Source organism: Geotrypetes seraphini, chromosome 7 (assembly GCF_902459505.1).
Source record: "Geotrypetes seraphini chromosome 7, aGeoSer1.1, whole genome shotgun sequence".
Lineage (NCBI taxonomy): Eukaryota > Metazoa > Chordata > Amphibia > Gymnophiona > Dermophiidae > Geotrypetes > Geotrypetes seraphini.
This window is the reverse complement of record NC_047090.1, coordinates 42427273-42454621: the sequence shown is the minus strand read 5'-3', so window position 1 is coordinate 42454621 and position 27349 is coordinate 42427273. Positions and strand designations below refer to the sequence as shown.

The 27349-nt window shown below is 41.7% G+C and overlaps 1 protein-coding gene across 3 annotated transcripts in view; it reads left to right on the top strand.

The window, feature by feature from the left end:
- LOC117363972 (sodium- and chloride-dependent betaine transporter-like) overlaps positions 1-27349 on the top strand; it is a 208580-nt gene that overhangs the window by 65952 nt on the left and 115279 nt on the right. For 2 of the 3 annotated variants that reach the window (XM_033952636.1, XM_033952634.1), the window contains exon 3: positions 11468-11602. The exons of the other annotated variant lie outside the window; for it this stretch is intronic. In XM_033952636.1, coding sequence (XP_033808527.1) covers positions 11468-11602 — 135 coding nt within the window. The remainder of the gene's footprint in view (positions 1-11467; positions 11603-27349) is intronic. 3 annotated transcript variants of the gene reach the window in all.

The following is a 27349-nucleotide window of genomic DNA, read 5'->3' as shown; positions in this document are numbered from 1 at the left end:
AAAGCAGTTGGATTACACTATTAGATTTTTTTTGCACTATTTTCACAGTAACTTCTTGAAGCGGTCCATAATTTGGGTTGGGGTTTTTTTTAGTTATAAAACAACAAGGAGGAAATGAAGAAGTAAACTAGATCACACCAACCACTCTTTTCTTTTCTGTTCTTCTACTTTTCTTTTTCTTCTTCTTCTCCAGCGGGAGTGCCAACCAGCACAATGCATGGTCAGAGGACCAATAGCTGCCGCAGTCACTTTGGAAAAAAATAGATGGGGACACTAAGAGATAATCAATACAAGACATGGTGCCATGTGCCCTGGACAGATGAGTATAGTCTCTTACCATTGAGTTCAGCAACCTCCAGGGGTACACCAACTCCAGAGCACTATACAAAAATGGTATCCCCTTCCGAGCCCTAAGAAAAGGCCCTCTAGACCAGTGTTTTTCAACCTTTTGCCACCTATGGACCTGTGGAAATAAAATAATTATTTTGTGGACCGACGGTTGAAGAACACTAGGCTAAGTCGTGGGCCAGACTCCACCTATTTCTGCCCAATCTCCATCCCAGATCCCGCCCCATAATAGTTCTAATTGTAACACCATTTTTTCCATTCATTTTTCACATATACACACAATATAATCTTATTAATCCATAATGGCTAACCACAAAATTAAACTGCACAAATCACACTGTATGCTTCTCAACATTCATTCTTACCGGAACACAGATAACCCCTATGCAAATATGAGACCAAAAACTAAAAGTACTAATATATACAAACAAACCCTAAGGGGTTCATAATAAAAAAAAAAACAACGTCTAAAAAGTGTCCTAAATGGCTACTTGGACGATCAAAAACCCTGATCGTCCAAGTACCCATAACCAAAACTGGTTTTTAGACGTATCTAAAAACAGCTTAGGCCTTTCCCCTGCCTCTAAATGCACAGAGAGAAAAGAGGTGTGTTTAGAGGAGGGGAAAGGGCGGGCAGTGGGCGGGAGGTGGGCCGACCTACACCTAGGCTTACAACAGGTATAACCAAACCATTTGACAGGTTGCCTAGTCGGCACTTTGACCTTTTTGACTTAGACGAAGTCAAACCAGGTCTAAGTGCCAAAAAATGGGCCGCTGAGCTGATGGCCGTTGGTGCGATCAGTTCAGCGGCCCGGCAACCTACCCACCGCAACCATCGCGGCAGGAGAGATGCCCAATCTCTCCTGCCGCGATACATCACCCCCCCCCCTCCGACGATATCGGGGCAAGAGAGAGCTCAAGCCCTCTTGCCTCATCAAACCGCGACCCCCCCCCCCCCCGACAACATCGGGGCAAGAGGGAGCTCAAGCCCTCCTGCCCCGCGGCAGCCGCAGCACCCCCGATGATATCGGGGCAAGAGGGAGCCCAAGCCCTCTTGCCCCAGCGATCTTACCCCCCCACCCCGCCAAGTACGAGCAGGCCAGGAGGGAGCCCAAGCCCTCCTGGCCCTGGCGACCCCCTACCCCTCACCCCTCACTACAATACGGGCAGGAGGGATCCCAGGCCCTCCTGCCCTTGACACAACACCCCTCCCCCCAATGACCGCCCCCCCAGAACCCCCGATTGTCCCCCCCGGCCGACCCCACGACCCCTCTACCCCCACCCCCCTTTAATGTTGGCCAGACGGACGGGTGCCAAGCCCGCCCATCCGGCAGGCCAGCCGGGTCCAGAATGGGGCTGGATTGGCCCAGGCAGCAGAAACCCCGCCCACAGGTGGGGCCTGAGGCGCCTGGGCCCATCAGAGAGAATGCTTCCGGTACAGGTGCAGGATGCACATAGGAGCCGCTGCCCGCGGCTTTGTGCACAGCGGCAGTGAGGAAGAGGGAGTCGGGCTGAAGATTATGTCGCATCGATCGTACTGCAAACTGATGGCTGAAGAACATTGTCTCGGGCCCGATGCACGTGCCGGTCTTGCGGACCGGCACCAGACCGCAGACCGTCGGTTGAAAACACTGCTCTAGGCCCAGATGATCGATCGAGTTGTGGGTCCAAGGCTTGATTCAAGTCCTGTGCTAGCACAACCAGCAGAGAGTCAGCCTGAGTGATAACTTAGACCAATTTCTTTAAAAAGACATGTTCATATACGTTGGGTGAATAAACGTTCATGAAATAAAATCCAAGTCCAGGAAGTTGGACGCACAGCAGCAAATATCGACCAAAAGCATCACTAGCCACCTGAGAAATCTGACCCTGGAAGCCCTTTTGGATTAAAATGGCAACCCCCCACCTTCTTCCCAGGATTAGAGGAGGAAAAAACCTGTCCCACCCAAGCTGTATGCAATTTAGTATGTTCTGAGGGACTCAGCTTTGTCTCCTGAAGACAAGCAATATCAGCAGAATGCTGCCTCAGCTGGGTGAGAATTTTAGTGCGCTTCACTGGAGATGTAATGCCAGCTGCGTTCCACGTGACCAATCTGTACCTAGAGATCATAGCAATGGTATAGGATTAGAGCAGAAAGACAGATGACACAATAAAATAAATGTCCCAGGTACCCACCCTTTACCTAGAACATAAAATGGATATACGTCACTGCCCATGTAGACTTCCAAATGAATAAAAAATACAAAAACACTGACGGGCCAACAATTTGCCCATGCACAATTAGCCAAAAAGCCACTCCCTCCACCCCCTTCAGTCCCACCCAAAATCCAACTATCAAAACCAACCAAAATCACATCCCAAACATACGATCCTGTACCCTAATATTCCCCCCTCCCCCCAACAGCTCCCCTCTGAGGACTCGAACGAGTAAGGCACGTTTAATGTGGATAGGCCCCACACTCCATCCACCCTGCCAAAAGAACTCCTATGCCCCACAGTCGCATAACACTCTACCACAACCATTCACCCCCCCCCCCGCCCAACCCTCCATTAGACCAAGAAATCACATATATCTCCGCAGGCAAACACCATATCAACTAAAGTCCTTAACATCACAATCAACCATCCAGCCACCCTTCAGCCAACCAAACACCGTGTGTTACCAGTCTACAGGATAGCCATTATGTCTAGAGATGAATGAGACACATGGAAGGGAATTGGTGCTCAAAAGTGACCAACAACAAGTTGCCCAATAAAGGATACATCTCAGTCCACCCAACCCAACGAGTCCTTCGGCAGCTGATTCAGATAATCTGTGGCAGAGTCAACTGTGTCCAAAGTCCGCCACCCAGTTGCAGTAAAGATCTTTAAAACTGCTGGATATTACATTACATTAGTGATTTCTATACCGCATTTACCTTGCAGTTCAAGGCGGATTACATCAGAATTGTTATGAAACTAAGAAGTAAATATTGTTAAGATATTAAGAAATAGTTAAGGAATAGTTTGAACATTATCTAATTTGCTAAGGAGTAGTTGGTAATTGCAGGAGGAGTTCAGAGCATGTTTGGTTGTGTTATATTGGTTTTATGTATTTTTTGAAGAACAGGATTTATGTTTCTTTTTTGAAGGTTTTGTAGTCTGTGGTCGAAGTCAGCAGACTGATGAGTTGTCAGTCCAGTTTTGCTGCTCTGGTAGCCAGTATGTTATCAAACATTTTTCTTCGTTTGACATTTTTGGTTGGCGGGTGTGTGAATATTGTGTGGGTTCTCCTGTGTCTGGTTGAGGTGGATTGAGTAAGTCGATTGTTCCAGTAGGTAGGGCTATCTCAGTTTATAGCTTTGAATAGTAGACAATGGAATTTGAAGTGTACTCTGACTTGTATTGGGAGCCAATGTGAGTCGTGATATGCTTCTGTGACGTGGTCGCATTTTTTTCAATGAATAGATAAGTCTTAGGGCTGTGTTTTGTATTGTTTGAAGTTCTTTTATCGTTGTTGCTGGGCTGGGGAGATATAGTATGCTGCAGTAGTCTATTAGGCCTAGGATTAGTGATTGAACCACTAGTTGGAATTGTTTTCTGTCGAAGAATTTTCAGACTTGTCTTAGGTTTCTCATGGTTGCAAATGATGTTTTTATTATTTTGTTGATTTGTGGTTGCATGGTACAGCCTCTGTTTATCAGTACTCTGAGGAGTTTTAGCGTGGGTTGAATGGGGTATGAGACCGAGTTTATTACTAGGTTAGTCAAGGTTGGGGATTTGCTGTTTTCTAAGAGGATGAAGTTTGTTTTGTGAGGGGTCAGTTTTAGTTTGTGTTTTTTCATCCATGTTGCCACTGTTTCAAGTGTTCTGTGTATTGTGCCTATCATTGAGGGCTCAAGTTGCTCGAAGGGGAGAAGTATGGCGATGTCATCTGCGTAGCTGTAGGAGGTAGTTTGGCTGAACAAAGAATTAATATGATCTATCAGAGAAGCTACAACCGTTTCTGTACTGAAACCTTGCCTATAGCCAGATTGATGATCATGGAGAATATGAAATTGTTCTAGATGTTTGACTAGTTCTAAGTTGACCAAACCTTCCATTATTTTACAGAACAAGGATATGCTTGCAATGGGTCTGTAGTTAGTTTTGGTAGATATAGATTCTTTATGATTCTTTATAATAGGGGTAATCAAAATATGACCCAACTCAGGAAATAGCCCATTTGTCAGAGAAAAATTAATCCATTTAAACAGATCTGCCTTAAAGGTAATTGGGCCTTCTTCATAGTTGTTGGAGAACCCGTATCTAATAAACAGCTTGATGTAACATATTTATTGTACAACTTAATAAATTGTTGCCAATCTGGGATATCAAATTCATTCCAATGCATGTCAGCTCTTACACACTCTCTCAGCTGCACTGGTTGGAAATGGGGAAGCTCATTTGTAAACTTTAAAGTAGCTCTTAAATTACAGATTTTATCATTAAAAAATTCAACTAATATATCGACAGATGGAGGTTTTTCATTGCTTGATTGCTTTATAAAAGCAGTATCAGTTAACGTGTTCACTAATTTAAATAGTTCTCTACTATTTATCTTGACTGTGCCTATTTTTTTGTGCATAATATTTGGAGCATTTATCTTTGATAAGATTCTTGTAAGTTTTTAAAATACATCTCCAATTTTCCTTGTCTTTCATATTACCTGTTTTTAACCAAATCCTTTCCAGTTTTCTTAATTTTTGTTTAAAAACTAATAATTCTGCATCATACCAATCATTTCAGAATCTTTGTTTCCTTTTACCTATCTTTAATGGGGATATTTCATCTAAAATTTGATTGCTAATAATTTTCCACATATTTGGAAAATTTGTCTCAGAATCTGATTTAACTGCTAAGTCATACTGAGACCAAAATTCTACCGGATTAACAAATCCTCTTAATCACACTCTTTTCTATTCTATCTTTTAAAAAATTTGATTGAGATGGTTTCTCCTGCCAACTTAATTTAAAATTACAAATTCTATGATCTGACCAGATAGGATCATTCCAACATACCTGGCTAAAATGAATTTTGGGATTTAGCAATTCTTTAGAAGAATAAATCCAACTGGTGGCCTTTTTGGTGTGTTTTGACTAGTGTAGGTTTAAAAAATCCCAAAGAAGTTAAAAAAGAATAAAAGTCAATAGTAGCTACAGACTTTTTTTGCTCATCTTGACACCTGTAGAAATATAGAAAAAACTATTCACCAAAATGAGCTGAAGATGACTGGATGGAGACGCTAATTACACCTTGAGATCTACCCGACCATTCCTTCTGCGATGTCACCAGAAGTCCATCTGGTCACTTTGGATACCTTTTAGGCACTTATACCTGTTTTTACGTTGTCTAAGTCACAACGTATAAGTTTTGACCAGGAAGTCTCGTAAAACCTTCGATTATCCATGCAGGACAACTAAGTCTAGATCGGCCCCCATCCCACCCATATCGCACCCTAACCACTCCTCCGTATACATTCCTTTTGCTCTGGGCGCACAGCTGCATTCAGAGGCCTAAAAAAATCCCTTAATACATCCAAAAATAGGTTTGATTATTGGCATTTGGATGACCTGTCTTTTAGGTTGTCCAAGTGCCAACTTGGGCGGATTTGTAGACATGTTTAAGTTTCAATTATGAGCCCCATAGTGCCTGGTGGTGGTAGCAGCAACCCTCTGTACCAGTGGTCTGAAACTTGCAACCCGCCAATTACTATTTTGCGGCCCGCAGTCTGTACTAGTGCTGCCCGCTCTTTGCAGCATCCTCCGGCTTCCCCCCTAGCCTCCCGCTCTTACATTCAGATAATTCCCACAGCCTGCAGAGAGGATTGACAGTGCTATAGCGATGCTTGCAGGCTGCCATCATCCTCAGAAGCACGTTCCCTCTGCCAGATCCTGCCCCTGATGTCAGAGGAGGGGCGGAACCGCGGCAGAGGGAACGTGCTGCGGAGGCCAATGGTAGTCTGCAAGGAACGCTACAGCACCAGTGATCCTCCCTGCAGGCTACGGTAATTAGCTGAAACTAAGACCGGGAGGCCAGGGGGGAAGCTGGAGGATGCTGCAAAGAAGGAGGGAACATGCAGGCCTTCGTTGGGGAGGGGGAAGATTTATAAACTATAAAGAGTTTTACCTCATGCAAAATTCTCATTTCTTTAATAAGACATTAACTATTTTTTCTGCGGCCCTCCAAGTATCTACAAATCCAAAATGTGGCCCTGCAAAGGGCTTGAGTTTGAGACCACTGCTCTGTACACACGGGTTTCAAGTATTTCCATATCTGCACTATTGGTTGATAAAAGCTGCATCACTTCAAGAAGTGCATTTAGCAACTCAAGTGACCAAAGCTTTTCTTCAGCTTCTAGGGTCCGAAGTCAAATTTCCAAAGTCTCATCTTCAACCCTATCAAGTGTTAGAGCTCATAGGAGCCGTGCTCAACACCACTCTTCTTCAGGTCCTCTTGTTTGCATGTACTACCAGGGCAGAATTAATACTTCGAGGGTCCCTAGGCACACAAGTATACTGGGGCACACAAGTATACTGGGGCCCCCCTGCCCCTGCCCCCCACATACACACACACCGCCCATACCCCGCCCCTATTTATCTGTTTTTTTATTCACTTCTATTTCTTTTTTAAAATTCAAAACAAAGATTAGCATACCAGTGCATAGTTTTTCTTCTATGCAATCCCCAAACATCTCTGAACACATCCCCCTTCCTTCCCTTTCCACCTACTTACCCAGGACTTTAACTCTGAACTCTTTCCATACGTATATAAAAGTATTCAAATATATTGTAAAGCAGTAATACTATCCGAAATATAAATCTATATTAATAACCAAATTTACAATGCCTCTCAACTGCCTCACTCTTAGTCAACCAACTGTAACCCACATGTATGTATAAACAACCAAATCTGTAACTCCACTAGTACGTTCCACTCCATGTATGTTAACTTGTAACGAAACAACAAGGCAAATTGTCCACCAAAGAATCCAAAATGAAACAAAAGAAGATCGGCAGAAAATAAGGAGATTCAAATCAGGTTTATTAAAAGTGCTCCCGAGAACCATGCCCGATGCATTTCGCCAAACAAGGCTAGTCACCGCTAACAGAAAACCATGTCTTTCATATACACATATATTCTTTTAAATTGTGATATGAATATTGTCATTTAAGGCTTATGAGAAAACTACTGAGCCATGGAATAGGAGGAGAAGTGCACAGATGGATCGGTAAATGGCTAGAGAACAGAATGCAGAGGGTTAGCATAAATGGGCAATTCTCAGACTGGGAGAGAGTGACTAGCGGTGTACCCCAGGGCTCGATTCTTGGGCCTATCTTGTTTAATATTTTTATAAATGACCTGGAAGAGGAAACAACATGCAATATAATAAAGTTTGCAGATGATACAAAACTATGTTGGGCGGTTGGTTCTCTACGGGACTGTGAGGAACTTCAGAAGGATCTAAACCAGTTGGAAAGTGGGCGAAAAAGTGGCAGATGAATTTTAACATAGACAAATGCAAGGTGATGCATCTAGGAAAGAAAAACAAAGAACATGAGTATAAGATGTTGGGGGTGACATTAGCCAAATGCGAACAAGAAAGGGATTTGGGGGTACTGATTGACAGAACCCTAAAGCCTTCGGCTCAATGCGCAGCGGCGGCGAAGAAAGGAAACAGGATGTTGGGCATGATTAAGAAGGCGATCACGAGTAGATCAGAAGAGGTCATAATGCCACTTTACAGAGCAATGGTCAGACCGCACTTGGAATACTGTGTCCAACACTGATCTCCATACCTTAAGAAGGATATAACTCTGCTGGAGAGGGTGCAGAGGCGAGCCACGAAACTAGTCAAAGGTATGGAGAATTTGAGCTACAAAGAACATCTCAGAAAACTGGGACTGTTCACCCTCGAGAAGAGAAGACTGCAAGGGGATTTGATAGAGACTTTTAAAATATTAAAAGGATTTGATAAAATAGACCAGGAAGCAGCATTGCTAACATTTTCGGAAGTGACACGGACACAGGGTCACAGCCTGAAACTGAGTGGCAGCAGCTTCAGGACAAACGTCAGGAAGTTCTGTTTCTCACAGCGAGTGGTTGGCGCTTGGAATGCTCTCCCGGAGGAGGTTGTGGCGGAGACTACTGTTCTGGGTTTCAAGCGCAAGTTGGATGCACACCTTCTTATAAATCATATTGAGGGATACGGGAAATCCGGGTCTCCAAAAAGGAGAACCTAAATGGGCCACCGCGTGCGCGGATCGCCGGACAAGATGGACCTCGGTCTGATCCAGTGAAGGCGTTTCTTATGTAAGTTATTATCACAATTGAAAAAATATATAAATCCCTATATTTATTTATTTTTCATATACACAGAACACAAATACACCCTCACCCAGGATGGAATAAGTAATCACAAACTAAAAATAGAAATATGTTGATAAACCGCCAAGAAGCCAAACTGCATACAATGAAACGGGCTTAATCGAAAGGAACGTCTAAGTCCGTTTTCGTCTAAGTCGCAAGGCGTCCAAAGTAAAAAAAGCCAAAGGGAATCAGCCAAAGGGAATCACCGTCAGGAGAAAGCCGCGAAGCAGCCTGCTTAGAGAGCTGCGGTGCTGTTTAGAGTCTCGTGATGGGAGGGAGGGAGAGATAGGAGGGTCGGGTCGTTGGGGGGCCTGAGACGATGATGACGCTGCTGCTGCTGCCAGCGAATCCAGCAAGGGTGAGGCCCTAAAGTACCGCACTGGCGGGCCCCCCTGACTATTTTGGGCCCTAGGCCCGTGCCTACTGGGCCTATCCTTTAATCTGGCCCTGTGTACTACATCAACAAGCAGAAGGAGCAGGCTCTCTTCCTCTGTGTCAAGAGCCGAGCACATTTGGAACTGGACAATTCCTCAAAACATATCTCTCAAAGCCATATATGTAAAGGGAAACAGAATGCTCTAGCTGGCCAGCTCAGCAGATTTCTTCGACCCCCCATGAGTGGCTCTCGACTCCAAATTCTTGAGAGAAGTTCAGTCTCGACTCCAAAGTTAAGCCACTTCTTCTCACAATGGGGGACTCCTCAGATAGACCTGTTTGTGTTTCCCCACAACCACAAGTTGCCTCAATTCTGCTCCAGACAGTACTCTCCTCATCATTTGGAAGTAGATACTTTTCTTCTGGATTGGTCACACAAGTTCCTGTATGCATTTCCACCAATCCCTCTAGTTCTGAAGACGTTAGTGAAACTCAAACAAGTGTCATCCATCATGATCCTAATAGCAACTCAGTGGCCCAGACAACCTTGGTTTTCCTTTCTACTTCAGGATACCTGGTGCATGGACCTCCCTAGTGATGGACGATGGATGAGTAGCATTTGAGGACTCCAAGGATTGCAGAGTGGATATTCTACTTAAAAAATACAAACAAACTTTTTTTTAAGTGGCTTCTTCAGGAATCAAGGCAGTGGCTGCCTCCTTTGCAGAGCGTGCCTGTCACACGAGACTTTGCAGAAGTGCATGTCTGTTCCCAGCTAGTGCTGGACGGTGTGGATTATGTAGCGGATACCCTTTTGGATCTCATTCGAGTTCTTACTGTGTATGCATTGTCTGAGTGCCAGCCACTTTAAGCTGACTTCCTTTTAAGGGTTAGCTTCTTTTTGGGAAAGGTCTGGATGACCTCATGGCCGGTGTTGCTGATCACCACCCTAAGTCTTTCCCTGTGAACAAGTCTCGCCAGGCTTTGGGAGGGGACGCCGAGACGAATGTCCCATGTATAACTTAGGACACGGGCAAATAATGACATATATAACAAAATTAGTGCCGCAATCTGTATTATGGTGTAATTTTAAATGGTGTCCTGTCAATAGGTGAAAAAAAATTGCTTAATTTCTACTGTTGATTCTCTCTTCAAGTTTATTGAAAATTTGATTAATCGCTTATTGAAAATTCTAAGCGATGTACAAAAAGTAAAATTACTAATTTCTGGGAGAAACAAAACAAACGAATAAGACTAACCTGACAAAACAAACTAAACAGAAGGAAGAGATGGGGAAAGAAATACAAATTGTTGATAGTAAATTAGACAAGTAAGGCAAAAACAACAGGGAAGGTGAAAGTGGTAGACTTAAAATAAGTCAGGAAGTAAGTTTCATTAGAGGCTCCTAATCTGCCTTTCTAGCAGTCAAATGCATCTTTAAAAAGAAAGCATTTTAACTTGCTCTTGAATTTGTCTAGGTTGCGTTCATCCCTTAAATGAATAGGGAGGGAATTCCATGTTTGGGGAGCTGTGATGGACAATATGAATTGCCGCCGTGTGTTCCTTTCTTTTTCTTTTATCTCCCTTTTCTTCTACTACTTTTTCTTTCTTAGCTTTATTTCTCTTCTGTTTCCATCAAACCTAATTCCTCAGGCTCTCTTCCCACTGCATAATGCTACTCCTGCTGTCCTTCCCAGTTCCAAAGAATCGCCTTATATATACATGAATAACCATAAGATATTAACTAGAAAGAAAACAAGTCTTCCTATATAACCAGACAATATACTTGAATCATAAAACTGATTGAACTACGCAGGGGTCTCAAAGTCCCTCCTTGAGGGCTGCAATCCAGTTGGGTTTTCAGGATTTCCCCAATTAATATGCATGAGATCTATGTGCATGCACTGCTTTCAATACATATTCATTGGGAAAATCTTGAACACCTGACTGGATTGTGGCCCTCAAAGAGGGACTTTGAAATCCCTGAACTAGAGCATACTTCAATAAACTTTTCTCAAGAACAGCTAGAGTTTGTTTGTTGTTGTTTTTATGGCACTGCAGACAGTTGAACACTTGTTGGTCTTGTGATTGCTTTACATATTTGTTCACTGCCAATGTAAGAAGCAGAAAATTTTCCATGAGTCATAATAGATGACTCATGCCTTGAGGTACCTGTACTAGGAAGGTATCAGTAGAGGAGGTACAGGCGGAATACAAATTTTTAAAATAAATGAACATATGCCTATTCTTGCCCTTATCATGCAATAAGAATACCATTAGCTGTTGGTAATTATTTTGAGTGGGAAGGATTTCCTAAATGAACTAAATCCTTGTTTACATTTGTTTTGCTTCAGGTGCTTTCTTTATTCCATACCTTATTTTTCTCTTCACCTGTGGGATTCCAGTATTTTTCTTAGAGACATCACTTGGACAGTACACTGGCCAAGGAGGAGTCACTGCATGGCGGAAAATTTGTCCTGTCTTTGAAGGTAAACTAAAGAAGGTAACATAAATTCAACTTATAGACCAAATAACCATGAGGATCTATGCGGTTTACAAAAGCTTAATCTATATCACAATGAAACTCTTGAGATTAGTTACTCAGAAATCTAGAAAACAAATAAGGCCCGGATTCTGTATAGGATGCTCAGTCTCAGAAGCCAATGGGCATCCTATATAGAATCGGGCCTAAGCCCATCTAGAGTGGCCCCGATTCTCTAACTGACGTCCATGTTACAGACACCAGTTAGAGAATTGGGTTATAGTAGATGTGGCCGCTAAGCTTATCACAGCAAGGGATCTCCTTGCTGCGATAAGTTTATCGCCATGACTATCAGTCCCCATGCCCCCCCTCCCCCGAATGAAAGCATCCCTCCTGCTGCGTTCGTTCAGGAGGGGGGTCCGGGCAGGAGGGATTGGGCATCCGTCCTACTGCTTTTGTTCAGGGGGGTGGAAGGATTGGTGGCCGCAGCTGCAGCCGCTAAACTTATCGCAGCAGGGAGATCTCTTGCTCCAATAAGCACAGCAGCCACGTCTACTTACAATGTAGGCTAGCATTTTGTTGGCCTACATTGTACGTGTCTCCCGCTGGCCTAGGGAGACACGTATGACCACCTAGGTCCGCCTAAGGCTACTTCTGGGTCAAACCACACCTGCACCTAGATTTAGGTGAGCTTAGACGGGCTTGCACGCCTTCCTAGGCTGCCAGAGGTGCGTCCAATGTAGGCGGCCTGCCTCAGGAGCTTTTTTTTCTGAAAACATGCATCCCAATTGGCGTCTACTGCTGCCTACAATCGGGACGCCGTTTATAGAATCCGGTCCTATGCCTTTAGTTGCTTTCTGAAATCCAAGAATGAAACAGATACAGAGAGTACTTGCTTAAAATCTTTATCCCAGACAGTGGCTTGATATGAAAGCGTACGTTTGTGATATCTTTTAAACTTGCATCCCTTTGCTGACGAATTGATGAAAAAAGCATGTGCTTTACGAGAGTGTTTTAGCTTATCCAACAGATATGAAGGAGCCTGACCTGTTATAATTCTGTAATAGATACAACCAGACTTGAAGATAACACAGGCCTCCATAGGTAGCAAATGCAATTCACGATAAAAGGGGGATATGTAATCTGGTTTTTCAAATCATAAATTAATCTCACCGCTGTGTTCTGTATGAGTCGTAGTCTGGAAATATTCTTCTTTACCCCCGCTAAATAAACAATATTGCAATAATATAGGTGATCTAATACCAATGATTGCACCAGTAATTTAAACGCAGAGATATCAAAACAAGCTCTGATAGTCCGCAGTTTCCATATCAATTTGTTTCTGCATCGTCAGATTTGGATCAAAAGTAACTCCCAATATTTTAATTGAAGAACAAACTGGACATTGCATAGACTTAAAAGTTATAGAATCCTCATATGAATTCTGATGGGGCGAGGCAAAAAAGAATTTAGTTTTTTCAGAGTTCAATTTTAATCTGAATTCCAACATCCAATCCAGAAGGATTAATTCCTTTTTCTTTGTGAACATACATCTCCACCCTATCATTTATCCCCTCTTTTACTAAAGTGCACTATGCTTTTTAGCGCACGATAAATATTAGCATGCGCTAATCACGCGCTAAACGCTAATGCGTGCATGTTATCCTATGGACACATTAGCGGTTAGCACACGCGTTGATTTAACGCATGCTAAACGCGCGCTAAAACACATAGCGCACCTTAGTAAAAGGAGGCCCTAGTCTTTTTTTTATAGTGCAGTGTGGAAAAGCATTGCAGAGACCCTTTATAAAAAAACATCAGCCTGGCCCATTTCACGTAATGCTGAAAAGGGGAAGAAGCAATAGGGACACAGGGAGGGAGCAATGCTAAAAGGGGGTAGTGCTGAAAAAGGGGAGGTGAAATAGAGATGCAAAAGCAATGCTGAAAAAAGAGGGGACGATAAGGACATTGAGAGGGCAGATGGTGAACATAGGGGAACATTCTGGAAAAGAGGTGAGATAGGGACATAGATGAGATGGGCACCCAGAAGGGTGATGCTGTAAAAGAGGAGGAATGGTCTATTGGATTTTCCTCATTCGCATATGCGGATGACATCCAACTTTTGTACTCTTTAAACTCAGCAGATCCAAAGGAAATAATAATTATAAATAATAAGTTAAAACAAATCAGCAAATGGCTTAAGGACAATATGTTGGCCTTAAACACAACAAAATCTTCTGTAATGTTTTTCCCATGGAAAAAAGATCTTAAATTCTCATTACAGATACTCCTAAATAACATTCCTCTTCAAATAGTAACTACAACAAAAATATTGGGAATAACACTAGATCAGGAACACTCTTATCATAACCAAATTAGTTCAGTAGTTAAAAATTGTTTTTATAAGCTACGTCTCATCAGATCATTATCAAAAGTTCTAAAACCTGAAGCTCTCAACATTTTAATCCACTCATTAATCATCTCTAGGCTAGATTATTGCAATACTTTATACCATGGCATAACCAATAAAGAAATAAGAAGGCTACAGATAATACACAATACAGCAATAAAAAAAAAATTATTACAGCTTCTGAGACTATTCTTTAAAAATAAAGAGAAAAAGTTTCTTGATTTAAAAATACAGATGTTCCCAGACTTGGCAAGAGATACACAAAGACGTAGAAAGGAGTTTCTATTATTAAAACCTGGTGTTTTGGCTCTAGGGGGAATATTTTATCTTCGTCATCCCTGCAAGTGTATAGTTCATTACAATTCTCAGAAATATGTTTTCTTTGAGCCCAACCAGCTAACGGCCTTCCTCTCCTTGTCCCGCCTGGAGAAGGGGTAAGAAAGAGGGCTTCAATAAATTAGATGCCTGAATATCAGTATACCATGTACAGCTTATCTTTAATGAATAGGTTTCTTTTAGTTCTGTTTAATATACATCATGGATCATAATTGTGGACTTGAGAGATTATACAAAAAAAATTTTTTTCTATGTAAATTTATGAGGTCTATTTCTTTGCTCATTTGATGTAATCACTTTCTGTACAAGATTTATCTTGAATTGTAAATTTGAAATTTATAAATAAATAATAAAAAAAAAAATTATTACAAATTCAAAAAAATATGATCACGTTACACCACTTTTACAATCTGCACATTGGCTACCAATCACACATAGAATAACTTTTAAAATCATACTATTAACATTTAAAATTCAGCAATCACATGCACCGATATTTTTGGATCGTCATTTGATACCATATTCTTCATCTAGGGCGCTCAGATCAACACAACAACATTTATTAACTATTCCTTCTCTAAAAATAATAGGGACCAGGAGATCCACTATTTTCTCGGTCATAGCACCCCAGCTTTGGAACAATTTACCACTATATTTACATAATGAACCTTCTTTAGAAAAATTCAAGCGCTCCTTAAAAAGCTTTCTGTACAAGGATGCTTTCAAAACATGGAAAGCATAACTTACCAAGTACTAAATCTTTAGTCTTTAATGAGTCTTATTCTTTATTTTACTTTATATTCTGGTTATGTGCTCCCACCATATGTGTTCTTCCCTAAATGTTTCTTTTTCTTTCCTTAAAGATTTTTAGTTCATCCCCCTTGCCTTTTGTACCAGTTTGTATTAGAACGTAAATAATTTGTTTACAATGTCTTGTTTTGTCCTCCCCATTTTTTTAAAATTTAATTTTATTATTTATTTATTTTTAATTGTTATACACATTGAAGTGTATGATATTGCGTAGATAACAAATCTTAATAAACTTGAAATTTGAAACTCTGACAGACACAGAAGGGAAATACTGGATCAAGGAGAGATGGATGCTCAGGCTGCATGGAATGGGGAGAAAGCGGACCAAGCCGTATGGAAAGGGCACAGAAAAAGGACAGACATTGGAAAGAATGAGAGAATGAAGAGAAGATGAGGAAAGCAGAAACTCAGAGACAACTAAGTTAGATAAAATTTGTTAGTTGGTTGTTTGTTTTTTGCTTCAGAATAAAGTAGTATTATAGCTGTGTTAATAAATGTTTATAATTTGAAAATGGAAATAAGGTGATCATTTTATTAGACTAATTTTAATACACTTTTGACTAGCTTTAAGAGACCAAAACTACTTTCCTCAGATCAGGAAAGGATCTTGGTCTGAAAGCTAATAGAAAAATGTATTAGTCGGACTTCCAGCATGATCGCTGAACGCATGGCTGCCTGAGAGATCAACTCCTGCCCTTTTGATGAACAACTGCATTATTTTTGATCAGCCGATTCTCAAACCTGTATTTTTCTTTAACTAACATCTGAATACTAGTATCTGGAATGAAGAAAAACAAATCGGAGGCACAATTCAATCTTCCTTTGAACTTAAAAAGTCTCAGGTCGAACCCACCGTTGGCCGACAAGACCAGAAAATCGGATCCTGCCATGCAAAACAAAGACACCATAATGGAACTTAAATCCATCAAAGAACTTTTAAATATCCACATGGCCTTTTCCAGGGACATGTGAAAGGAATTGAAAGTTCCCAACAATCACTTGCAGACAGAGCCTCTAAGCTCGAAGACATGGTTCCAAAAATTAATAAAAACACCAACAACATTGGTAAGCTACAAGATAACCTGGAAGACTTATCTAACTGAAGCCGACACAATAATATTCACATTCTTGGCCTCCCAAAATATGTGGAGGGAAATGACCTATCTTACATCCAAACCTTTCACTGGTGCCAAACACCCACGCCCTATTGTCACCAAACTGCTGCATTACCAGCACGCTCTGCAAATCTTAATGGCAGCTAAAAGGAAGATATTAAACCAGGGGTGTCCAATGTCGGTCCTCGAGGGCCGCAATCCAGTCGGGTTTTCAGGATTTCCCCAATGAATATGCATTGAAAGCAGTGCATGCACATAGATCTCATGCATATTCATTGAGGAAATCCTGAAAACCCGACTGGATTGCGGCCCTCGAGGACTGACATTGGACACCCCTGTATTAAACAGTATAGGGGAGAGAATGGAACCTTGCAGGATCCCATAGACATTAGAGAAAGTGTCAGAGGTAGAACCATTAAACTGGACTTTCAAGGAACGTCCTGTAGGCAATCAGTGGGCACTAGCACCTATCCTCTCTGGCCCTCTTCCCTTCTGGCACACCCCACTGGCATCTCAGAGCCCACCTGGAGGGCCTTCACACACACGCAGACATTGCCATGATGATGTCATGAATGTGTGATGTCATCACGGCTATATCCGCGCACTTCCAGGTGCCTCAAACCACAGCCACAACCTTTAATGTACCATGGCTCAAGAAAGTTTGTGGGACACTGTCACAGAGTATAGCTTACTCTGACCACTAGAACTTGCACATTCCTGTTCTCAGACATGTGTTTCAACATTGTTCACCTCCAGTCTTAGTGCATATTTCTATTCCCTTTATCTAAGGCTTTTTAAATCTGGACCTTCTCATTTTTCAGTTATTACATGGTATAGTACCTAATCACAATATGTTTTTGCTTCACTTGATTAATTCCTTTCCTATACTGTATTTTCTAAATGCTGTTGTTAGCACTGTGTGCATCTCAATATACTTCCATTTATCAGACTTTCAATGTATCTGAATAACTTGCTTTCATATTCAAGCTTTCTTTTTCCAGCCTCAGCATCTATTTAATATAGTTCTTTCACCACTATGCAGTACGAAGAATTTCCTGTATCAAGCTCTGTATGGTTTCTACTGTAAGCAAGACTGATCCTGCCTGGTTTTCATTCAGAATTTTCTATTTTTTATGCTTTCAAACCATTTCAAATCTCTGACTTCTATGAATATTTTTTCACATACAGTTGTCTATATAATGATTGGATTTACTTATCCTTTTTATTTATTTTTAAATATATCATTGCCTACGTATATCTAACTTACATTAGTTTTTTCTGCTCCAACTCACTGTTACTACACTCCCCATTATAGACTTACTGCAATGTTTTAATCATTTTTACGACTACTGGTCATTATGCACACGATGCATATTATTCCTCAGATAACTTCATTTTTTTCATTAATATGCCTCCTCCAGTTCATTGTCTCATGTGGTTACACCTTCTATAGAACCCATGCCTACTGCATTTCTATATCTCATATGATCATGGGTCCTATCAATATTAAGCTCCTGGAGTAATATCTCATGATATATTTACAAAATATTATCTATATTCCAATTTTCTTCAAAATGCAGTCTTTTAGTATTAGTTTCTCAATGAACATTGTAACTGACACTAAAGCCTTCCAGCGTGACTCCTCAGTGCCCCTAGTGGTTAGAGCTAAAATTGCACCAGCGTGTGACCCAGTATGGAGTCACCCTGCAGACACTGCATTAATATGAGTAAAACAAACAAACCAGAACCAATGCACACAGCTCCAGGTTCAGTTTTCAAAGAAAATTTAATTGTCAGAATGAACAGAATGGCAAAATCCCAAAATAATGCAACTTGCAAAACAAAAAATCCCAAAGAGAAAACTCTGGGGTGAGCTCACCAAAGTCAATAATCTGCTCTGTGATTTTATCTTCCACAGAGCTGTTGTCAATAAGGCATTCAAAGCCTGCTCCTTAGCAGGTTGCAAAAGAGTTCAGTTCCCTGCCATGTTTCACCAATATGCAACCAGTCTTAAATAATAAAGCCTCCAGCTTATCTTATCACACTGCTGGGTTTAGGGGAGTGCCTCAAGTTTGCCTGTCAAAAGCTCAAAAAACAGCTTTCAAAATCCCTCCCAGTTATTGGCAAACTTTTCCCCACTAAAGCACTCCAAGCTTCTTAACAAAAATGTGCAGAGAACAAAACAATAAAGTAACAAAACCCCACAGTTCAAGCAGACAATGTCCCAGGCTGACAAAAAACACAACCTTAGCCAAAATAGCAAACAAAAAAACTCAGTTTTGTTTAGCTCAGTCCTTGCAAATGGCTGCCAAGCCTACTTCCATTGGCTCAGGAGTTGAATACAAATCTTCAAGAGCCAGCTATCCTTGCATCTCCTTGGGCATCTCGTGGTCTGCTTCCAGCAACTCTGAAGTGGGTCCAGCTTCCTCCACTTCCATGGGCTAGGAAGCTCTTCTTTAGCTTCTTCATGAGCTTTCTCCCTAACCTGCCTACCAGCTTGTTTAGATCTACTGGTTTTTCAAGAGGAGAGCCCTGTCCTGCTCTGACTGGGCAAGTCATCCAGTGTGCCCAGAGAGCAGAGTAGACAGGCAGGAGAGAGTTGGGCAAGAAGAGGAGGCAGGCGAGCAGGAGAGAGTCGGGCGGAGAGAAGAGGAGTAAGATAAATAAACACAGCAGTCGCAGAGGACATACACAGCAGACGCAGAGGACATGCACAAAAGCAACAGGGGTAGCAGGTATATAATTAGGAGAGGGACTGCACAGTAACAACACCAAGGACGCTAAAGAGATTCCTACACAAAGAGAAGCCACTTCAGACAACACTGAGACATAGCTTGCATGCAGCGTGAGAAGGCATATAGAGAAGAACAAGAAGCATAGAGGACCTGGGAAATAAGGAGAAGCCACTTCAGACAACAGACCAGCAAGCAGACAGCAATGGAAGCAGCAGATAGAAGCAGGATGTTGAGCTACCCAGTTTTCTGCACTGTTTGTCATATGTATAAATACCTCTCCTCTGGGAGGCAGTCTTATGTATGTACTCGATGTGAGGAACTGGAGGACCTGAAGAAGCAAATCAGACTACTGGAGGGCAGAGTACTGGAACTAGAAGCACTTCAGGCAGTGGAGGAGGAGATCAGAGAGGCATAAAACTTCATGGAAGAGAGGAGCATTGAGGAAGAAGTCAGGGAGTTAGTGAAGTTCATCAAGGAGGCATACAGAGAGGCTGTGGAAAATCACCAACAACAGAGGAACTGCCAAGATACTCCTGCAGTGAGTGAGGACCATCTGGAGGACAATCACAAGAAAGGAATAGATGACACAGCAGCAGGACCTGGAAACAGTGGAAGGAACCCACAGGAAGATGAGTCCAGTGCAAGCCAATGCCGGGATGAGGAAAGATGGAAGTGCACTGAGGACACAGACCTGTGGCTAGAGAGATGAACATACACCAAGGACACGGACCTGTGGCTGGAGAGACAAGAGAAGACAGCAATCATCATGGGGGACTCCATCATCTGACAATTCGACAGACACATAGTGGGAGGAAGAAAGGATCAGCTGGTGACCTGCCTACCAGGAGCCAAAGTGGAGGATATAGTGAGTCACATCTATAGGATCATCGACAGTGCGGCGGCGGTGGTGATCCACGTTGGGACAAATGATGTGAGCAACAGGAACTATAGCAGGGAAACATTAAAAGACCAGTCCCGAATGCTAGGAAGGAAGCTGAAGATCAGAACGCTGATGGTAGCGTTCTCTGAGATCTTGCAGGTACCCAGGGCCGATGGGAAGAGGCAGACGGAACTGCAAGTAATTAACGCATGAATGAGACGCTGGTGTGAGGAAGAAGGATTCCACTTCATGCGCAATTGGACGACGTTCTGGGGGAAGAGCAAGCTATACAGGAAGGATGGACTCCACCTCAGTGAAGAACCGAGGCTACTTGCAAGCAACATCAAGCGAGAAATTGAGAAGTTTTTAAACTAAGAAGAAGGGGAAAGCCGACAGTCGACCAAGAGTCGATGGTTCACAAAACGGTATACCCAGAGGATACCATGCAAGAAGATTGCAGGGAAGACTCACCAGATCATAGGCAAGATAGAAATCCCAACGGTTTGAAAGGGATGGAAGCGAGGAAGACAGAATGGGGAAGGAAATGCAAGAAAGTAACGCCCAAACTGGACTTAATTCTAAATGGACTATGAGGACCGGCACAAGGTATAGAAGTAGAAGGGATGCTGGGAAACAGTGATCACAATATGATCCATTTCAACCTACACACAGGAACAAAAAAATCAATCCAGAATGACTGCCACAAAAATGAAGTACGAAGGGATGAGAGTCATGGTGAGGGAAAAGATTAGGAAGAGGATAAGCACTGTAAATACGCTAGAGCAAGAATGGTCCCTTTTTAAGGACAGAGTCACCAAGGCGCAAAATCTATATATACCGCGTATCAATAAGGGTTCCAAGAGGAAAAAGAATAAGGAACTGGCGTGGCTCACTGTAGCAGTGAAGGAAACAATCAGAGACAAGAAGACTTCGTTTAAGGAATGGAAAAGGACAAAAATGGACAAAAAATGGAAAAAGGGCCAAAAGAGGGGCCAAAAGAAACTATGAGGAAAAAATAGCCAAGGAAGCAAAAAAATTTAAGCCATTCTTTCGATATATTAAGGGGAAATGACCCGCGAAGGAAGCAGTGGGGCCGTTAGATGACAATAAAGGGAGTACTAAAGGAGGGCAAACTGACAAACTGAACACATTTTACGTGTCCGTATTTACCGAAGAGGATATACCCAATATACCAGAAGCCAACAGGCTATACACAGGAAATGAAGACTGGAAACTGACAGGGTCGATGGTCAGTCTAGAAGAGGTATGCAGACAGATTGATAGGCTTAAAAACAATAAATCGGCGGGACCAGACAGCATCCACCCGAGGGTAATCAAGGTGTTATAGCTAAACTGCTTCAACTAATACCCAATCTGTCGATCAGATCAGGAAAGATTCAGGAAGACTGGAAAGTGGCGAATGTTACGCCGATCTTCAAGAAAGGTTTGAGGGGACATCCGGGAAACTAAAAACCGGTGACTCTGACTTCGGTACCAGGAAAGATGGTAGAGGCGCTGATAAAGGACCACATCATTGATCACCTTGACGGACACAAACTGATGAGGACCAGCCAGCAAAGCTTCAGCAAAGGAAGATCTTGCTTGACAAACTTACTGCACTTCTTTGAGGGAGTAAATAGGCAGATAGACAAGGGTGACCCAGTCAACATCGTATATCTAGATTTTCAGAAGGCGTTTGGCAAGGTCCCACATGAACGTCTACTTCAAAAAATAACGAGCCATGGAATCAAGGGTAATAGACTCATGTGGATTCAAAACTGGTTGGTGAATAGGAAACAAAGAGTGGGGGTGAACCGCCTTGAACTGCAAGGTATAGGCGGAATAGAAGTCCCTAATGTAATGTAATGTACAATACTCGGACTGGAAAAGCATCACAAGTGGAGTGCCGCAGGGTTCAGTGCTCAGGCCCGTGCTCTTCAACATATTTATAAGTAACCTGGCACGATAAGTGAGGTGATTAAATTTGTGGATGATATAAAGTTATTCAGAGTGGTGAGGACCCAGAAGGATTGCGAAGACCTACAACGAGATGAGCTTGCTCCAGTTCAATTTCATTACATATTTCAATGGAAACAAAATAATACATGGTTTTCCTCTGAACTAAAACTAATTAAAAAACAATTGCGATCTTTGGAAAGGCGATGGAGACGTGACAAATCTTTAAATAACTTCAATCTTTACAAGGAACATACAATTTTCTATAAAACTAAAATAATTCAGGCAAAATCCAATTATTACTCTAAAAAAATATCTATGGCTAAAAACTCTGTAACACTTTTCAAGATTGTCCGTTCTCTGATTACAAAATGACACGACAAACCTGATGTCTCTCAGTTATCATCAGCCCAATCTTTGGTTGAGTTCTTAGGGAAAATTTAAAAAATTAGATCATCCTTTCAGACTTCAGCCCATTCAAATTTCGACACCTTATCTTCTCTAAATCTCACATCATCAAATACACTGAGTTCAAAATGTTCTAGGTTCAGGATTCCCTCATTATTAGAGATACAACAAACCATCAATACTCTGAATAGTAAGGGTTTCTCTGCTGAAGTCATTCCCCCTCATATTCTCAAGCGTTACTTTTCAATATTTGGCCCCCAAATACTCAATCTTATCAAAACTAGTCTTACTACTAGTACCGTTCCTAAACAATGGAAAGAAGCAATTGTCTTTCCCATAATTAAAGACACGAAGGTCAGCGCAGCAGAGATTTCTAACTACCGTCCTATTTCCAATATTCAATTTTTAGCTAAACTTACAGAAAAAATTGTCTTCAATCAACTTTCTGATTTTATTGAACAAACAAATGTCCTCCACCCTAACCAGACAGGTTTCCATAAACATCATTCAACCGAATTATCCTTGAAAGGGTTAACCACTAACATCATTTACCAATTAGATCATCACAAATCAGTCCTACTTATTTCATTGGATTTATCATCGGCCTTCGATACTATAGATCATCAACTGTTAATTCATAGGCTTTGTGACATAGGGATCTCTGATCAAGTGTTAGACTGCTTCAAATCATATTTTAAAGATTGTTCCTCGAAAGTCCAATTTAATGGTTCTACCTCTGACACTTTCTCTAATGACTATGGAATCCCGCAAGGTTCCATTCTCTCCCCTATGCTGTTTAATATCTTCCTCGCTCCACTTATCACATTAGGTCAATCCATTGGGTTCTCTACCTTCGCCTACGAGGATGATATTCAACTTACCCACTCTGTTGATCTGGACAACCCTGCAGATATCTCGTCCATTAATTTCCAGTCAAGGAAGGCCTTACTCTTCTATGCCCCATAACTATAAAATCAGTCTCTGTTCAGATAGTTACATCTATTAAACTTGGTGTTACTTTCGACAGAAAACTCTCTTTCCATGAACAAATAAGCTCAGTAGTTAAGAAATGCTTCTACCGTCTTCGAATGATTAGATCTCTTGCCACTCTATTAGATCAATCATCATTAAATATCCTTATTCATTCGCTCGTTATTTCATGCTTGGATTACAGTAATGCACTATACAAAGGAATCACTAAGAAAGAAATAAAACATCTTCAAATTATTCAAAATACTGCCATTAAAATTATTTCAAAAGCACGTAAATATGATCATGTTACACCTCTTTTGATCAAAGCTCACTGGCTTCCTATAGATCATCGAATTACCTACAAAATAATGTTGCTGACTTAAGACTAAAACTTCCGGCCAACCTGATTTTATTAACAGGCTATTAATCCCCCATACCCTCCTTCGTACATTGCGTTCATCTAATCAAAACTTGCTATCCATCCCCTCTTTAAGATACATTAACACTATGTGCACAAGCATTTTTTCTGTTAAGGCTCCTACTAGAGAATGACACGGTGGCGGTTTACCCGCGGCCACCGCGTTTAGCCGCAGGTGACCCGCCGAAATGGGGAACGAAAACTAGCAGTCGCTGCGGCGACGGGGACAAGGCCATTCACCGCCCCGTGGAGCGGTGAATGGTCTTGTCCCCGCAGTGAGGCATGAAGGATCGCGCGGTCCCCACAGCCCACACGCGCCTGCCCAATCGATCCTAGTGATTAGCCAGTTCTCTCCCTTCTCCTCACCTTAGTTTGTAGGTTTTCTTTTTCGGCGACCTGCACGCTTTCCCAAAGAGCCGCGCACCCGCTGCTGCTCAGTTTCGATCTTCTGCTCTGATGCAACCGGAAACAGGAAGTTGCAGCAGAGCAGAAGATTGAACACTGAGCAGCCGCGTGTGCGCGGCTCTTTGGGAAAGCGTGCAGGTCGCCGAAAAAGAAAACCTACAAACTAAGGTGAGGAGAAGGGAGAGAGCTGGCTAAACACTAGGATCGATTGGGCAGGCGGGTGGTGGCTGCAGGGACCGTGCGATTGCTCGTGTTCCCGGCTCAAACTGGAAGGAGGGAGTGAAAGGGAAAAGGATTCTGGGCCAAGGGGATGAAGACGGAAAGAAAAACCCACAGCAGGAAAGAAAGGGAAGGACAGGCAGGTGATCCAGATGCTAGAAGCAGGGGGGGGAAGAGAGAGGGAAAAAAGCTAGATGGGGTTGAAAAGAAGAGACACACTGGTATGGAAGAGGAAGATAGGGGAAATCTGGACACAGGAAGGTAACAGAAAGAAGGGAAATTATGTGCATGGGGCATAGGGACAGAGACATAAAGGGGACATGCCATGGGGATGGTATATGGACACAGGGGGGGGCAATGGCAGATACATAGGGGAGATATTAGAAATGGAGAAAATAGGAGCACAGAAGCAAGATGGTTTGTGGGGATGGGACAGGGACCGAGCTCGCAGGCTCCAGTGGCTTGCACAAATTACATTGTAACGTGCCATGAAAATAAGAGGGAGGAAGGTAGATAGATAGGCCACGCGAGAGGAGCTGAAGGGTGGTAGAAAGGAACAGATGGTAAAGGAGGGAGGGAAGGGTGGTGGTGGAAAGGAATAGGACAGACATTGAAGGAGGGTGGAGAGGAACAGACCCCGAAGGGAAATGTGGAAGACAGAGTGGGAAGAAGACAGATGCCAGACTATGGGGGAGCGGAGGGAAGAAGATGGGTGCTAGACCAATTGGGGGGGGATGAAGGGAGAGGCACAGTAACAGCAAATGGAAGACGCAGAGAGAAGACACACAGTGGATGGAAGGAATTGAATGAGAAGATGTGGAAAGCAGAAACCAGACAACAAAGGTAGAAAAAAAATTATATGTATTTATTTATTTTTTGCTTTAGGATAAAATAGTATATTAGTTGTGTTGATAAAAATTTATAAACAAAGCCCTGCCAGCTGAACATCTCTTTCTCTAGTTCAGCAGCAGGAACTTTGATTTATAAGAAAGGAATAAGCTAAATATTACAGTACTAAGGCTTATATGGATGCAGCGGGGACGGTGACGGGGCAGTGAAAGGGATGGCGGTGACGGTGACGAGGCGGTGAAGGGAACAGCGGTGACGGGGCGGTGCAGAGGATGGTGGGCCGCGGACGGGGCAGTGACGGGGACAGATTTTTTCCCCGTGTCATTCTCTAGCCCCTACTATCTGGAATTCAGCACCAAATTATATAAGAGAAATTACATCCCTTGACAAATTTAAAAGTAACTTGAAGGTTTTTCTTTTTAAAGACGCATATGGTGTATAATAGTCCTTCTAAGGACGACAATGGAAATCTGTTCCTTGCCATTTTATAATCATTTTAGCTTATTTTACATTATTCTAGACTATTTATATTTTGTTCCCCTTCCTTTTGTTTTGGTCCCTCTTCCCCTCTCTTTCTCTTTATATAAATTGTATTTCTGCTCATTTCCATCCTGTATCGGTAAGTTAATGTTTGTCAGTGCATTTGATTGTTTGTAGCATTGTTTGTAATTTGTTTTTATTGTATGTTCTTATTATACCTTGTTTCCCAACCTCGTTTCACTACCTATCCCTTTTTTTACTTGTTTAAGAATTGTATTTAATCCTTTCATTCCCCCCCCCCTCTTTTTCTCATGTATTCTTTTGTTAAAATTGTACCAATTGTCTGGTGACTTTTTCTTTTTACCCTGATTTTATAGCTATGTAAATCGCATTGGATTCGGATTTTGCGATTAAATCAAATTTTTAAATAAACTTGAAACTTTATATATTATGTAAAACCACTTTGAATTTTGATAAGGCGGTATATCAAATTTTTAAATAAACCGGATAAACCTGAAACCTTCTATAAAGAACTTGATGCCCTTCTTTCCAAATTTATATGGCGTAACAAGCCTCCCATTTAAAACATCTAGAAAATATGGGAGCATGGATTTTCCAGACTTTCATAAATATCATCTTGCTATGCTTTAGAGATATGACACTTATTGGATGCTTGATCTCACATTCCTCGACTCTTCCAGCTTTGTATACTATTGAATCTTCACTTTCCAATCCCACTTAAATGTATTCCTTTTTAAAATAATCTTAAATCACTACTGGCCCATGATACAATTATCCACACCAATCATGCTATCCAAGTGTTAGAAAAGTCTTCATCCACTCCAAGCAAAATTTATTGGTTTAACTGTAATATCCTTATTGATAATAAACCACTATATTGCACTACTTGGATTCAGAAGGGTATTTGGAACATTGGTCATGTGATTTCAAATCATAGCTTGATTTCTTTTTCTCAATTACAAAATCTATATAATCTCCCTTCAAAGGAATTCCATAAATGGTTACAACTAAAGCACTGCTTAACCAGTCTAAAATGGCCTTTACAAGATAGCATTGTCCTCACCTCCAAATTGATGGAACTTTGTCATATCGGATCCACCATGGGTCATACATCTTCTCTGTACTATCGATTTCTTATTGACTCCTCTCTGAACCTATCACAACATACTAAACAACTCTGGTCATCTGACTCCAATTGGATTGAATCTGATGATGAATGGTTATACTTTTTTAAATGCTCTCTACGTCCCACCATGTCCACTAGTCTTACGCAATCATTGTATTTTTTCTTTTATACAGTTTACTGCACTCTATGTAAATTACATAGAACCCATTTATCTGACTCTAGTAAATGTGATCTTAAACACATGATCTATAAATGTCCAATTATTCAATCATTTTGAATTTCAGTTTGGAAAATCATCTGCAATATTTTGCCCATTTCTAACCCATTATCTTTTGATGTGATCCTTTTTAGATCCCTCGCCCAGCCTGGTGCCCTGGATACTTGGCAATCCAAATTACTAGATGATATTATCTCATTGGAAATCTGCCCACTTGTTAAACATTACTTTTTGGTGGGCCATCATAATGATGATTCACAATTTTGACTGTAAAGCTAATTCTCTTACAAATAAGGGTTTTTAATCTATAAAAATGTGGTCCCCTTTATTAAACTTATCTTCTCCTCCATAAGGTATATATTGTATTCCAACTTTTTTGCAAATATCAAGTATTATT